This window comes from Zea mays, chromosome 1 (assembly GCF_902167145.1).
Source record: "Zea mays cultivar B73 chromosome 1, Zm-B73-REFERENCE-NAM-5.0, whole genome shotgun sequence".
Lineage (NCBI taxonomy): Eukaryota > Viridiplantae > Streptophyta > Magnoliopsida > Poales > Poaceae > Zea > Zea mays.
In genome coordinates this window covers 118,178,020-118,194,671 of record NC_050096.1, presented here as the reverse complement: position 1 = coordinate 118,194,671, position 16,652 = coordinate 118,178,020, and the positions used below count along the sequence as shown (strand labels likewise).

The window sequence follows — 16,652 nt, the reverse complement described above, 5'->3', positions numbered from 1 at the left end:
CTAGATGTTGTATATTTGGGGGTGCCTCTAGAGTGTACCTTCTTCTTCTTGTCGTCCTTAGCCATGAGACATTTGTGGTCGACGTTGGGGAAGAGGAGTCCCTTGTTGACGGCGATGTTGGTGTAACACTATAAAAATCATTAAATAAAAGTAATGCATTTAGTTATTAATGGTAATTATGGTAATGAATTTTTTTAAGTGTTTGTCATTTATTTGCATTTGGAATAATTTTTTATTGCTCATAAGTGATTTTGGATATTTAATATCATTTCTTCTTAAATGAAAAACCAAATAATATATATAATAATATTAGTCCAAAAATAAATATTTTATTTATAAATAGTTTTGGTATAATTATTATGAATTTTAGGGTTATTTAAATATGTATTTCAAAATTAGAAAAAATGAAAGAAAAAAAACAAAACCTAACTCTAAGCCCATTAGGCCCATGAGCCGGCCGCCCCCTGGCTCCTCTCCCTGACCTAGCCGCCGCCTCAGCCTCCCTCTAGCCGCTGGCACCTACTCTCTCTCTCCCTCTCCCCATTGATGCACGCCATCAATGGCAGCCATGAAGCACCCCGACGCCCCTTCCTCTATCCCCCCCCTTCTCTATAAAAGGGCAGCCGAGCTCTTCTCCCTCTCCATCCCCAAGCTTGCTCTCCAAGCCATCCTGAGCTTGTCGCCGTGAAGCTCGTCGCCAAACCGCCTCGCCGGAGCCGCGCCACCTCACCGGAGCTCGTCGTTCATCGCTAGACCGTCCACGCCCGTCTGTCGTTCAACAGAGCTCCGCCCGTGCCTACGCGCTGTCCGTCGTTCACCGATCCCGCTGTGCCTTCGCCTAGTCGCGCGCTCGAGCCCATTCGCCGTCGTCCATCCACCCAAGGTTGAAGACAACCCCAAATGTTGATTTATTTTCTAAATCATGTTTTGAATTTATTTATGGATCTTGTGAACTATTGTTGTAATATTGTTGCGATTTGGTAATTCGTGTATGATTTTAGAGATTCGATATATACATGTAACCAAAATTGAACCCCGTGACAATATTTTAAATATGCGTATGATTTTATAATTCTAAAAATGAACACAGACACTATTCACTAACTCAGTGATTTTCATACTAGAAATGTTTATTTCGCTTTATTGTGTGGAACGATAATTGTTAGTAGTATTTTAAGTATAAACTTATTTGCATGAAGAAATAGAAGAAATACTAAGCCACGTATTTCCGGTCAAATGAAAATATAGATTTCACTAGTCATGATAAATGTATTCATAAGTACAGCACTTAATTACTTAGAATTAGTAAGATATTTATTTATGTCATAACAACCATGATTATGTTATTAAAAGTCTCATTTAGTAATTTACAATTACTTCTTAGAATATTATTGTTAGAAGAATTATAAACAATTTTTAGTTATACATATAATTCCTATTTAGAAAACAAAGGAGAAAACAGAAAGATTAGAGTTTTCTAAAGATACTAAAATGGTAGAATTGATGTTCATATCTTTAAAATGATGAACTATCGGTTTGAATGTAGTTTTCTCAACAAATATAGATTTAGTGTTTTCCTAATATAATGATAATCAGTTATTATCCCTTCACCTAAAACCCATTTAGTCTCATATTTAAGTATCCATAATTATATGCTTTACAATAGTAACATGCCATGTAACTTTTCTAATAATGATATAATGGCTTCATTAAGTACTCACACCATCATAACTAAAACAATAGTTAATAATATACCAATGAATATACTATTCATTTCAAATGATTTAGGTCGTATGTCCCTAAACTGAAACTAAATATAATTAATAGATTATTTATATTTTCTTAATTAAAAGATAATAAGGGTCATTGCTTTTATAAACTAAAATGATAGTTTATATATAACTTCCTTTCTAATGAATTAGATCATTTAGATCATTTTGTTCCTACAATAGAATTAAAGATAATTATTAGATTAATTATCCTTTATCATAATTTATTAGTCAAACCTATTGTCAACTTGTTCATAACTAGTTATATAGGCTTGATTAATTATTTTATCACATTTAGTCCATGTTATATAAATCATTTAGTTTTTCCTAAAGGGTAAAATAAAGTAATAACTAAAATGTTACTACATATATTGACTTTGAATATAGCTTTCTTAATAATAATATAAGCCATGTGTTTTCTTAATAAAGATAAAGATAATTATTTGTTTCATTATCTTTTCATATGAAACATGTTTAGGCTTATATATTAGCTTCTCATCAATTAATGTTTAATAATGTGTTTCATAACTCATTAACCTTAGATATATAACTTATATCTTTTCTAAAAGGTTAAAAAGGTTTAATATTGTTAAAACATGATATAAACCCTTAATATTAGACATATCGCGTATGACGTTTTATAAAAGATTAATTTGGTGAACCTAATATTTGTATATTTTAATTAAGATATTTTTAAGCTCATGTCTTGTTTTATAAAGTATAGATCACACATTTTTGAAACGAATACCCTCTTATTATAACCATTACTTGCGATGTTTTGAAAAACGAACGCTCTTTTCGTTAGGCTTTATTTTAGCTTTACGTATGGTGAATGTGGTATGTTATTGAGTGGTGTTTGTTCTTCTTGTTTGTTTGTGTGATATTCAGTGGTTGATCTAGTAGTTAAGAATCAAGATCTATTCCTATCCGTGGAAGAACCTCAAGTTTTCAATAAGCAAGGCAAGTGAACTTCTCCCTCTGCATACTCTGTTTGATCCCAAACAATACATTTAATAAAGTTTATTCCTGGATATATATGCATAATTTGATGGGTTACCTATTTAGATACACCTAACCTTTCCAACCTTACTCCTTGTTTAACCTGGGATTATGATCTAATCAAGTAGCTATGCTATTGCTACAACTTTAAATTTATGCAGTCACTCCTGTTTATGATATTAATGTTCCAAATGGTAAGTTTACATTATTGTTGTTAACCCGATGGTTAAACAAGATTATTGCATATTAATTGGAACATGGAGTGATCACCCGGGAAAACAATGCTACCATGAGGGTGGAGGGACGCCCTTGGCTAAATAACTAGGGAAGTCTTATGTTGGGTGCTGGTCGTGGTCGACCGGAACGGGGGCATCTGGCAAGCGCTTATAGTTCTGGCTCAGGAAGATTGGATATGGGCATAGTTCCCAAAGCTTTATCCTGTAGTCTGGACTATAAGTTAGTTACGTTAGGTGTACCTTATGCAGTTTGATCATTTCCAGCATTTGCTTAATGAGGACTCTAGGGAAAAGCCTCGTAGTGAGACCCTAGCCATTCACCTCGGAAGTGAATATGGGTCTAGCTAACCCGAGCTAGAAGGGAATCGTGACTCATGGGTAAAGATGTGCCACCTCTACAGAGTGTAAAACAGATATATCAGTCGTGCTCACGGTTATGAGCAGCCTGGACTCCCCACATGATAATTGAACTTGAAGATGGAAATAAATCGAGATCCGATGATCTGCCAATGGTTTGCTTAAGTGGTTTCACTTAAGTGTTTTTGATATACTCTTATACCTTTGTTTAATGGGAATACTTGTGATTCACACGTATTAGTAAGACATGTGTTGTTAATAAAATGTTGACCAACTAAAATGCTTACTGCTCAACCTTAGCCTCACCTTGTTAAACTTGCATTAGTTTTCCCCCACTTGCTGAGCCCCGACCATAAGTGAGCTCACCCTTGCTTAAATTTTGATCAGAAGTTTGCAGATGAAGTTATGATGCTGAGCTCCATGGATGCTAGTCTAGTGATTCCCCCGGTCATCTTCCTGTGGATGGATGTCCTTGTTTCGCTGTACTTTGATGAACAAAGGTTAAGACATTATGTCTGTTCGAAGTGTAATATGTTAATATAATCGTTATTTACATTTTTATGCATTATTCTTTTGATATATTACACTTGTCATGTCAACATATGTGTGGAAATAGATCGTGGCACACATATGCTATGCACCCGGCTCTACCCTTTGGAAACGGGTGTGACAGAAGTGGTATCAGAGCAATGTGGCCGTAGGTCGCTAGATTAGTTAGAAATGGAAAGCCCAGTTAGTCTTTCAAAGCTTGATATATTTTCCTCCATAAAACTTACTTTATATCAAAACTTGTCTCTTTTATTTTAAACTCTTCTAGTCTGATTTTTGGTCTATCAGAAGACTCTACTCAGAAGCACTACAAGATGATCAATTTAGGTTGCAGAACTTGAAGCGAAGTTTTCCTGAAGGAACCCTTTAGAAGCTATTGAAGATGCCCCATTCTCTGTCTTATCCCCGTCCCGCAAGAAGTTTTCGTTATAGATCTCTTGGATCTATTACCATTCTTCTTGGTTAGGTTGATAGGATAGTTCTATAGTGTTAAGTTTTCGACTAGATCGGTAAAGACGACGTTATATTGTGGTTGTTTTATAACTCATAATATTGCTATATAACCCTTGATTTCTTATATTTTTGTTTTCTTGCCATTGTATTGCCACTCTTGCGCAATATCTACCTTGATATATTAAACCTTTGCCTCTCTACTTTTTTCCTTGATAATGCTTTCTCCCTAACTCACTTCATATCCTTGGTTGTATCATTTATCCTCACTTTAATAGTTCATGGTTATCTTATTTCACTCTTGGCCACCAACAAATAATTCTTGTCTAACTTCTTGCTATTTCTTACCTGACTCCTTGACTTTATAATATCTTTCTTATTCCAAACCTTGTCTCACCTTTTGTTTTGGTTGAATGAGTAGAATTGGATTGTGTTGTATGTTTGAATTCATTGTACCTTATGTTCATGATTGATTTGCTTCTTTGAAATGATTGTTGGTGTATTGTGTGACTTTTGTCCACAATGACATCAGTTAGCTAGGTAAAACCTTAGATAGATGGGTTTTCTCTGCTCTCTATAATTTGTCTTTGCTCAACCCTTTCGTCCCTTCCATTCTTCCATACCCATACAGATGTCAGACCTTGGAATGTCAACTACAAGTGATGTCACTAAATGCAAAGAATGTGGTGTGTTGACAAGTCAAAACAACACTATAAGTAAAACAGCTGATGAACATACATTCAAGACACAAAAGGATGCACAACCAAACCAACAGACAAGTGACCTTGGAACATGTTGTTGTTGTGAGTACTATGGAATTCCTTGTCGCCAGATCAGTAAAAACGATAGTGAAACCACAAAATAGAAGAACCGGATTTTATTTTCTGGCATAAAAAGACAGATGTCTCCCCCTAAACAACTAATAGCAGATTCTCTCATACCTAATGCACTGTCAGTTGATGAATTGCAAAGTATTCCAAAAAGGAAACATCACAAGGATGCCCAACCCCAAGAAGAAACACAGGAGTGTTACATTGATGGATGGACTATTACTTGCACACAGTTTCAACCTCATCATCGCATCAGGTCGAAGAAACAAAAAGGGAAACATGGAAAAAAGTCAAGAAATAACTTCAAGAAAAGCTTGCTATCAATGTGGATGTGAATGTCATTACTTCCGTAACTATCTTGAGAAGAGTTCACTATAGATCACCTCCGAGATGAAGCTATCTCAGCCTTCAGACATGGAATATGAACAAAAATGCATAGAAACTTCTACCGACAACGTTAAGACAACTACACCATGTAACTTACCAAGTCGTGCTTGTTTTGGCTGTGGTGATACCGACCATCTTGTTAATAGTTGTCCTAAGAAAGATGTGGAGATCAATAAGGTCCAAAAGAAAAGACAACACCCTCAAACTCATGCATCAACAAAGAATAAACAACGGAAAAAGTCCATGGGAAGGATAAGTTATGCAGTGACAGGAACCATTCCATATGAAAATGCAGTAATTTTTGGAACATTGGTCATTCGTACAACCATCGCCACCGTGTTGTATGATCCTCGTACAACACATTCCTTTATCAGTGCCCAGTTTGCAACAAAGTATGGTATCTTTAAGTGTCCCTTGAGATCAAGGATGACCATCAGTGCACCCGAAAGAAAAATGTTAGTAAACTACATATGTCCAAATGTAAATGTTAAAATCAATGGTATATATTTTCTAGCTGATCTTATAGTGATAGAATCAATGGGAAAGGATGTGATTCTTGGAAAGAATTGGTTACAAAGAACTAAGGCAGTAATCCAACATACTGAGAGAACCATGTGTTTGGAAACTCCATCTAGAGAAAGAATAGTAGTTGAAGACAATCGACCTCCAGCTCTGAAGATTGGTGCATTTGACAAGGAAGAATAACATATCATTTAGCCAGAAGGAGAATGTCTCACAAAGAAAAAAAATGTCAAGGTGTTGCCCTTTCAAAATTTGTAATTGTGCTAAGTGATATATGAATAAATTTGGAGAATCTCTCACACCTATTGTGTTTTGCCTCCCTATAAAGAGAATAAAGTATGGTGTCATCTGCTATATGCAAACAATGTGATGCTCTATTCTAGTTGCCCTAAAATCCCGCTCGAGTCTTTCTCTCAAATTTGTGCTCAAAGAAATACTCTTGGATCATAAAGATGATTTGGATATCATGCTCTGAAATCTATAAAGTTCAAAAGATCTTTGTTAAGGATTATAACACTTGTACTCTCTGGTAGTATGATGAAGCTAGGCGGAATTGGAAATCATCCTAAACTAATCTTATTTTGGAAATCAAAAATGTTGTGTTAGCTCTTTATCTTAATGTCATACAAGCCTCTTATGCAGTCTGTCTCACTAACTCTTTTACCCTCTGACTAGATGATGAACCCCAATGGAAATGAAGTAAATGATGCCAACGACAATATTCCTACCTTAACAACTATGAACGAGAAAAATGAGTCACAGAGATATTCGATGAATGGAATGAAGAAGAACAAAAGGAATAGAAAAATGTTTGGATACATGATTAGTCCACCTCAACCACAAGCAAAAGCCACGAAACACATGGATACCCAAACAGAAGAATCAAGTCAGGCTCAGCTATATGAGATACAGACACCCAATCAATCCTCACTCCCTGTTGGTCAAGCAAAGTTGACTCGCAAAGAACTCAAAGAAAGAGGTGCTTGCTACTACTGCAAAAACGAAGGACATATTATTCGCGAATGCCCCCAAGAAGCGTCCAGACCGACGAGAGAAGAAAGCTGCCAAGCATGACCTAAGCAATAGTTCAGAAGACCCACCATTTTATAAGTACGATGATGAAGGTCGCTTGATTAGTATACATTGCGGAGCAAAGAAGAAAGGAAGTTCCTTAATATTAGAAGAGTTCAATGTGAACTAAAAACCTACAAATAACCATGTATCTCCTTTGCTTTCGTGCTAGCCTTCCTTAATCTCGAGGACGAGATTCTTTTCAAGAGGGGTAGATTTGTAACACTATAAAAATTATTACATAAAAATAATGCATTTAGTTATTAATGGTAATTATGGTAATGAATTTCCTTTTAAGTGTTTGTCATTTATTTGCATTTAGAATGATTTTTGATTGCTCATAAGTGATTTTGGATATAAATATCATTTCTTCTTAAATGAAAAACCAAATAATATATATAATAATATTAGTACAAAAATAAATATTTTATTTATAAATAGTTTTGGCATAATTATTATGAATTTTCGGGTTATTTAAATATGTATTTTGAAATTAGAAAAAAAGAAAAAAAACAAAACCTAACCCTAAGCCCATTAGGCCCATGAGTCGGCTGCCCCCTAGCTCCTCTCCCTGACCTAGCCACCGCCTCAGCCTCCCTCTGGCCGCCGCCACCTACTATCTCTCCTCCCCTTTCCCTCCCTGTTGTGCAGCTGCCGCTAGAAGCACGACCGTGCCCCCTGCATGCCCAGGACCCGGCCAGGCGCGTCGAGCCCCGGCCTCCCCGCGACCAGGACCTGCCCCGCCCACCTGCACCGAGCGCCCCAGCCAAGCAGGACGTGACCCGCCCAGGCCACCGCACCGCCAGCCAAACCGGCGCCCAGCGCACGACGCCCTGCTTCCCCGACCGCGCCATGCGTCAGGCAAGCCGACACCGTGACCCGCCCGCGCCCAACATCGACCCGACTGCGCCATCGACGCGAAGCCTGACCGTGACGCCAGGAACCGCGCAGGACGCTGACCGTTCTTCTCCTCGCAATGGAGTTTAATGCCACTGTTTCCTCCCTCTCCCTCTCCCCATTGATGCACGCCATCAATGGCAGCCATGAAGCACCCCGGCGCCCCTTCCTCTTCCCCCTCCTCCTTCTCTATAAAAGGGCAGCCGAGCTCTTCTCCCTCTCCATCCCCAAGCTCGCTCTCCAAGCCATCCCGAGCTCGCAGCCATGAAGCTCGTCGCCAGACCGCCTCGCCGGAGCTGCGCCACCTCACCGGAGCTCGCCGTTCGTCGCTAGACCGTCCACGCTCGTCTGTTGTTCAACAGAGCTCAGCTCGTGCCTACTCGTTGTCCGTCGTTCGCCGATCCCATTATGCCTTCGCCTAGTCGCGCGCTCGAGCCTGTTTGCCGTTGTCCGTCCACCCAAGGTTGAAGACAACCCCAAATGTTGATTTATTTTCTAAATCATGTTTTGAATTTATTTATGGATCTTGTGAACTATTGTTGTAATATTGATGCGATTTCGCGATTCGTGTATGATTTTAGAGATTCGATATGAACGTGTAACCAAAATCGAACCCCGCGACAATATTTTAAATATGTGTATGATTTTATAATTCTAAAAATGAACACGGTCACTATTCACTAACTCAGTGATTTTCATAAAAGAAATGTTTATTTTGCTTTATTGTGTGGAACGATAATTGTTAGTAGTATTTTAAGTGTAGACTTATTGGCATGAAGAAATAGAAGAAATACTAAGCCATGTATTTCCGGTCAAATGAAAATATAGATTTCACTAGTCATGATAAATGTATTCATAAGTATAGCACTAAATTACTTAGAATTAGTAAGATATTTATTTATATCATAACAACCATGATTATGTTATTAAAAGTCTCATTTAGTAATTTACAATTACTTCTTAGAATATTATTGTTAGAAGAAATACCATTTAGTCTCATATTACTTTGAATGTATTCATAAGTAAGTATAGCTCTTAATTACTTTGAATTTAATTTTCTCAACAAATATAGATTTAGTGTTTTCCTAATAGAATGATAATCAGTTATTATCCCTTCACATAAAACCCATTTAGTCTCATATTTAAGTATCCATAATTATATGCTTTACAATAGTAATATGTCATGTAACTTTTCTAATAATGATATAATGGCTTAATTAAGTACTCACATCATCATAACTAAAACGATAGTTAATAATATACCAATGAATATAGTATTAATTTCAAATGATTTAGGTCGTATGTCCCTAAATTGAAACTAAATATAATTGATAGATTATTTATATTTTCTTAATTAAAAGATAACAAGGGTCATTGCTTTTATAAATTAAATGATAGTTTATATATAATTTCCTTTCTAATGAATTAGATCATTTAGATCATTTTGTTCCTACAATAGAATTAAAGATAATTAATAGATTAATTATCCTTTATCATAATTTATTAGTCAAACCTATTGTCAACTTGTTCATAACTAGTTATATAGGCTTGATTAATTATTTTATCACATTTAGTCCATGTTATATAAATCATTTGGTTTTTCCTAAAGGGTAAAATAAAGTAATAACTAAAATGTTACTACATATATTGACTTTAAATATAGCTTTCTTAATAATAATATAAGCCTTGTGTTTTCTTAATAAAGATAAAGATAATTATTTGTTTCATTATCTTTCCATATGAAATATGTTTAGGTTTATATATTAGCTTCTCATCAATTAATGTTTAATAATGTGTTTCATAACTCATTAACCTTAGATATATAACTTATATCTTATCTAAAAGGTTAAAAAGGTTTAATATTGTTATAACATGATATAAACCCTTAATATTAGACATATCACATATGACGTTTTATAAAAGATTAATTTGGTGAACCTAATATTTGTATATTTTAATTAAGATATTTTTAAGCTCATGTCTTGTTTTATAAAGTATAGATCACACATTTTTGAAACGAATACCCTCTTATTATAACCATTACTTGCGATGTTTTGAAAAACGAACGCTCTTTTCGTTAGGCTTATTTTAGCTTTACGTATGGTGAATGTGGTATGTTATTGAGTGGTGTTTGTTCTTCTTGTTTGTTTGTGTGATATTCAGTGGTTGATCTAGTAGTTAAGAATCAAGATCTATTCCTATCCGTGGAAGAACCTCAAGTTTTCAATAAGCAAGGCAAGTGGACTTCTCCCTCTTCATACTCTGTTTGATCCTAAACAATACATTTAATAAAGTTTATTCTTGGACATATATGCATAATTTGATGGGTTACCTATTTAGATACACCTAACCTTTCCAACCTTACTCCTTGTTTAACCTGGGATTATGAACTAATCAAGTAGCTATGCTTTTGCTACAACTTTAAATTTATGCAGTCACTCCTGTTTATGATATTAATGTTCCAAATGGTAAGTTTACATTATTGTTGTTAACCCGATGGTTAAACAAGATTATTGCATATTAATTGGAACATGGAGTGACCACCCGGGAAAACAGTGCTACCATGAGGGTGGTATGGGACGCCCTTGGCTAAATAACTAGGGAAGTCTTATGTTGGGTGCCGGTCGTGGTCGACCGGAACGGGGGCATCTGGCAAGCGCTTATAGTTCCGGCTTAGGAAGATTGGATATGGGCATAGTTCCCAAAGCTTTACCCTGTAGTCTGGACTATAAGTTGGTTACGTTAGGTGTACCTTATGTAGTTTGATCATTTCTAGCATTTGCTTAATGAGGAATCTAGGGAAAAGCTTCGTAGTGAGACCCTAGCCATTCACCTCGAAAGTGAATATGGGTCTAGCTAACCTGGGCTAGAAGGGAATCGTGACTCATGGGTAAAGATGCGCCACCTCTGCAGATTGTAAAACTGATATATCAGCCGTGCTCACGGTTATGAGCAGCCTAGACTCCTCACATGATAATTGAACTTGAAGATGGAAATAAATCGAGATCCGATGATCTGCCAATGGTTTGCTTAAGTGGTTTCACTTATGTGTTTTTGATATACTCTTATACCTTTGTTTAATGGGAATACTTGTGATTCACACTTATTAGTAAGACAGGTGTTGTTAATAAAATGTTGACCAACTAAAATGCTTACTGCTCAACCTTAGCCTCACCTTGTGAAACTTGCATTAATTTTTCCCCCACTTGCTGAGCCCCGACCATAAGTGAGCTCACCCTTGCTTAAATTTTGATTAGAAGTTTGCAGATGAAGTTATGATGCTGAGCTCCATGGATGCTAGTCTAGTGATACCCCTGGTCATCTTCCTGTGGACGGATGTCCTTGTTTCGCTGTACTTTGATGAATAAAGGTTAAGACATTATGTATGTTCGAAGTGTAATATGTTAATATAATCGTTATTTACGTTTGTATGCATTATTATGTTGATATATTACACTTGTGACGTCAACATATGTGTGGAAATAGATCCTGGCACACATATGCTATGCACCCGGCTCTGCCCTTTGGAAACGGGTGTGACAGTTGGCGGCATCCTTGTCGGAGGAGGAGTCGGTGGAGCTCTCGTCGGAGTCCCATTCCTGACATATGTGTGCATCGCCGCCCTTCCTTTTGTAGTATCTTTTCTTCTCCTTCTTCTTCCCCTTCTTGTCTTTGTCCCTGTCACTTTCACTAGAAATTGGACATTTAGCTATGAAATGACCGGACTTACCACAACGGTAACACACCCTCTTGGAGCGGGATTTGTAGTCTTTCCCCCTCCTTTGTTTGAGGATTTGACGGAAACTCTTGATGATGAGCGCCATCTCCTCGTTGTCGAGCTTGGAGGCGTCGATTGGAAACCTACTTGGTGTAGATTCCTCCTTCTTTTCTTCCGTCGCTTTGAATGCGACAGGTTGCACCTCGGGTGTGGAGGTGGCGCCTTGCTCCAAGTTGACAATGTGTTTGGAGTCATTGATCATAAGTTCAAAGCTCACAAACTTGCCAATAACTTCCTCGGGAGACATTAGTTTGTTTATAAGATCCCCACATATTAATTGTACTTGAGTAGGATTACGAAAAATAAGGGATCTTAGAATAACCTTGACCATTTCATGGTCATCCCATTTGGTGCTCTCAATGTTGCGCACTTGGTTGACCATCGACTTGAGCCTGTTGTACATGGCTTGCGGCTCTTCCCCTTTGTTGAGGACGAATCGATCGAGTTCTCCCTCGATCGTCTCGCGCTTGGTGATCTTGGTCACCTCGTCCCCTTTGTGCGCGGTTTTGATGACGTCCCAAATTTCTTTGGCGCTCTTTAACCCTTGCAATTTGTTATACTCCTCTCGACACAAGGAGGCGAGGAGTATAGATGTGGCTTAAGAGTTAAAGTGCCTAATTTGGGCGGCCTCGTCTGAGTCGTAGTCCTTGTCCCCCACCTTTGGTGCCTACGCTCCAAACTCAATAATATCCCAAATATTTTCGTGGAGTGAGGTTAGATGATGCCTCATTTTATCACTCCACATACAATAATCTTCACCATCAAATATGGTGGTTTTCCTAGGGGTACGAAAAGTAATGGAGCACGCTTTGAAATACGGGGATAGCGTAGGGGCATCTTACTATACTTCTTTCGCTCATGGCGCTTAGAAGTAGTGGACGACTCGGAGCTTGAAGTGGAGGGTGAAGAAGAGTCGGTCTCGTAGTAGACCACCTTCTTCATCTTCTTCTTCTTGTCACCTCTTCGATGCGACTTGATGGAGGAAGAGGATTCCTCCTTGTGTTTGTTGCCGGACTCCCTTGAGAGAGTCCTCCCCGAGCTTGCAGCCTTTTTGCTGGTCATGATCTCCCTTTAGGCGTGATCTCCAGATATCACTTCGAGTTGGTTAGGCTCTTAATGAAGCACTGGCTCCGATACCAATTGAAAGTCGCCTAGAGAGGGGTGAATAGGCGAAACCTGAAATTTATAAACTTAACCACAAACTAAGGTCGGGGTTTAGCATTAGAATTTAATTCAAGTCCAAAATAATATCTCTCTTGCTAGGAGTTGCTCAAAGATTGCGGATGACGTATGGGAGCCAACTCAAATTCACACTAGCAAGGAAACGTTAGAGATGGAAAACAAATCAAACAAGAATCAAGGCGAGTGACGATGATGATTTGTTTTACCGAGGTTCGGTTCCAAAGAACCTAGTCCCCGTTGAGGAGATCACAAAGACCGGGTCTATTTCAACCCTTTCCCTCTCTCAAACGGTCACTTAGACCGAGTGATCCTTTTCGGGTCACTTAGACCCCGCAAGGACCACCACACTCTTAGGTGTCTCTTGCTTCAATTACAAGTTAATTGAGAAATAGAAGGGAAAAAGAAAAGGCCAAGCCAAGCGACAAGAGCAACAAAGAACACAAGTGTTCCTCTCACAAGCCCTAATGCACTAGAGTTGATTTTGGGGCTTTGAGTGGATTGATTGCTTTGATTGTGTCTTGGAGTGTTGGGCTTTTGCTCTTGCAATGAATGACAACTCAGAAAATGCTTGGATGGATATGAATGAGGTGGTTGGGCGTATTTATAGCCCCCAACCACTTCTATAGCCGTTGGTGAAGGCTGCTGGCGATGGGCGCACCAGACAGTCCGGTGCGCGCCACGTCAGCGCAACCGTTAGGGTTTGGAGCTGATCGACCGTTGGAGCTTTTGTCTTCTAGCTGCACCGGACAGTCCCGTGCCACACTGGACAGTCCGGTGCGCTCTGACTTCTGACTCGCACTGTTCATTGTGGCAGATGACAGTTGGCGCGCAGAGAGTCGTTGCTTGGCTGGTTCACCGGACAGTTCGGTGGCACACCGGGCAGTCCGGTGAATTATAGTGAAGCGCACCCTGGAATTCCCGAGAGTGGCTGGTTTAGAGTTTTACGGCCTAGTGCACCGGACAGTCTGGTGCGCCATTTTTTAGCACACTCAAGTTCTTTGCTCCGTTGTTAATTGTGTCCCTAACTTGATTTCTTTCTTGGTTTGTGTTGAACCTTATGCACCTGTAATACATGAATTCTTGACAAGCTAGTTAGTCCATGTGTTTGTGTTGGTCGTCAACCACCAAAATTAATTATAGGAAATGGTTAACCCTATTTCCCTTTCATATCCCATATTTGCTTGGCATTATCCAAGCCACTAACCTTGTTGCACTCATCTCTACATAGAGATGCTAACAAAACAGTAGTAATAGCCTGGGCATTCTTATGAATTCGCTCATTAATAAATATGTGATTGTCGCTACTATCAAAATGCATTCCACTTTCCACTATTTCCCAAATACTAGGATGAAGAGAGAATAAATGACTACACATTTTATGATTCCAAAAAGAATAGTCTTCTCCATCAAAGTGAGGGGGTTTCCAAGTGGAATAGATAACAAATGTGCACTTGAATTGTAAGGAATACGAGAACAATCAAAGGAATAGTTTTGATTAATCGTTTTCTTTTTCGTAGATGAATCTTCGTCGTCGTCGTCCCTTGGTGAAGAAGATGAGACATCGCTATCATAGTAAATGATCTTCTTGATGCGCCTCTTCTTCTTTCAGTCCTTCCTCTTGTTGTTTGAGCCTGAGCTAGTGATCTTGTCACCTTTTGGCTCATCGACATTAATGATCTCCTTTTCCTTGTCATTGATTACAATCCCCTTGCCCTTAGGATCCATCTCTTCGTGGAGTTAGTCCCTTGATGAAAAGAACGACTCTGATACCAATTGAGAGCACCTAGAGGGGGTTGAATAGGTGATCCTATAAAAATAGCTCAACAAAACAAACTTGGTCTAAAACTGGATTAGTGAGATCAAAAACCAAGTTCGAATGAAGAGTATGGGAGGAGAGAACTTCTTCACTTAATTGCTCTCACAAGGTGAGTATTAAACTTAGAGAAATATTGTAAGTGAAGTGGAATGCTAGAAAGAGTAGAATCTCAATAAGGTAAAGTAACTTAGACAAGTGACACAACGATTTTTATCCCGTGGTTTGGTGAAGCGTAAAATGCTTGCCTACTCCACGTTGTGGCGTCCCAATGGACGAGGGTTGCACTCAACTCGTCTCAAGTGATCCAATGATCAACTTGAGTACCACGGTTCTCTTTCTTATCTCATGTTTTTCTCGTTGTGAGGAATCTCCACAATTTGGAGTCTCTCACGTCTTACACAGTTGATCTCAAATAAACCATAAGAGTAAGGGGGAGTAGAAACACACACAAGAGACAAAATCACAGCAACACACACAAGTTGAGAGAGGAGCACAAGAGACAACACAACGGAATTACAGCTCAAAACACTTGCTCGAATCTCAATCTAGTGAAGCAAAGGTGTGATGCGATGTCTCGGTGTTGTAGATTGTTCAATAGATGCTTGTAACTGCGTAGATTGTTCAATAGAAGCAGGCTGCCAGTCGCGCGTTGGGAGGAAGAGCAGAGGCGGCTGCGCAGAGTAGCGTGGGTGCGCGGCGAAGGTAAGGATGGAACTGCGTAGTGGGCCCGCGCTGTAAGTCACGTTAGAATGGACGGAGACGGCGGCCAGGCAGATTTCTGAGCAAATGGAAGTAGCGTTGGGTAAAACTGAGCAAGAAGAAAAACTAAGGGTAGCAACGAGTACCGTGGCGAAATTAAGGGGACCAATGTAAAAAACTCAATTCAAAAAGGCATTCAGGACCTACACACCCACTGTTTAGATGAGCCTGGTAGCATGTGTCTATATCACTACAGAAAAGTTGTTTACAAGAGACATCATCGATTTCCTGTGGCCAAACACTATATAAAAAAAATATATGGCCAAACACTTCAGCTTCTCACACAAACACGAGCTCCACACTTCGCCGTGTAACACCCAAAAATCAGCAATAAACGTATGAGAATTCTCCGAACAAGTGAGCAAGGCCACCAGGACAATACTATCGCAAACTCCTTACTAACCTACAAATCAAATTGCCATGGACACCGAGGGAGTACTGTATGATGAGATGATATGACGGCAAAAGTGCTTGCGCTCGTTGTTAGCTCCAGCGGTTCAGCCAGCATCCCATTCCTATAACAGGTTGGTCAAACGCCACACCCATGCATTCATCCGTTTTGACGGAGCCACCGTGATGAGGGAGGCCGCGAGCGCCTCCGCCACCCACGTACGCGCGCCCGGAGGAAAACCAAACGCCAAATTGAAGCAGCAATTATCAAAACGCCTGGCTGTCCGCATTACATTCCCAATCCACTAACCGATCGATGCGCTCGTCGGGGCCGGCGGGCAAAGCCACCAGTGGTCAGAGATCTAGCTATGGCGCCGGCGCTTCTGCTGCTGCGACTTCTGGCATTGATTGCGACGGCAAGGGAGGCCTGCGCGGCGAGGGCGTTCGCCGCGGCGTCCAACGCGACGGCGCATGGGGCGACGGTGGTGGCCGGGAAGCTGAACGTGCACCTGGTGCCGCACTCGCATGACGACGTCGGGTGGCTCAAGACCGTCGACCAGTACTATGTCGGATCTAACAACAGCATCCAGGTATGCAACACACACCAACACCATATAGCTACCCGTGCCATCCTGCGCCGCATGCTCCGGCACTTGATCT

The 16,652-nt window shown here is 39.5% G+C and overlaps 1 protein-coding gene across 5 annotated transcripts in view; it reads left to right on the top strand.

Moving 5' to 3' along the window:
- Window positions 1–16,148: 16,148 nt before the first annotated feature.
- Window positions 16,149–16,652, top strand: part of LOC100193937 (uncharacterized) — a 50,136-nt gene continuing 49,632 nt past the window's right edge. For 3 of the 5 annotated variants that reach the window (XM_020545229.1, XM_035963430.1, XM_008659923.3), the window contains exon 1: window positions 16,149–16,582. In XM_020545229.1, the coding sequence (XP_020400818.1) occupies window positions 16,361–16,582 (222 nt within the window). In that variant the 5' untranslated portion in view covers window positions 16,149–16,360. The remainder of the gene's footprint in view (window positions 16,583–16,652) is intronic. The other 2 variants (XM_035963458.1, NM_001359353.1) reach the window with 2 other exon arrangements.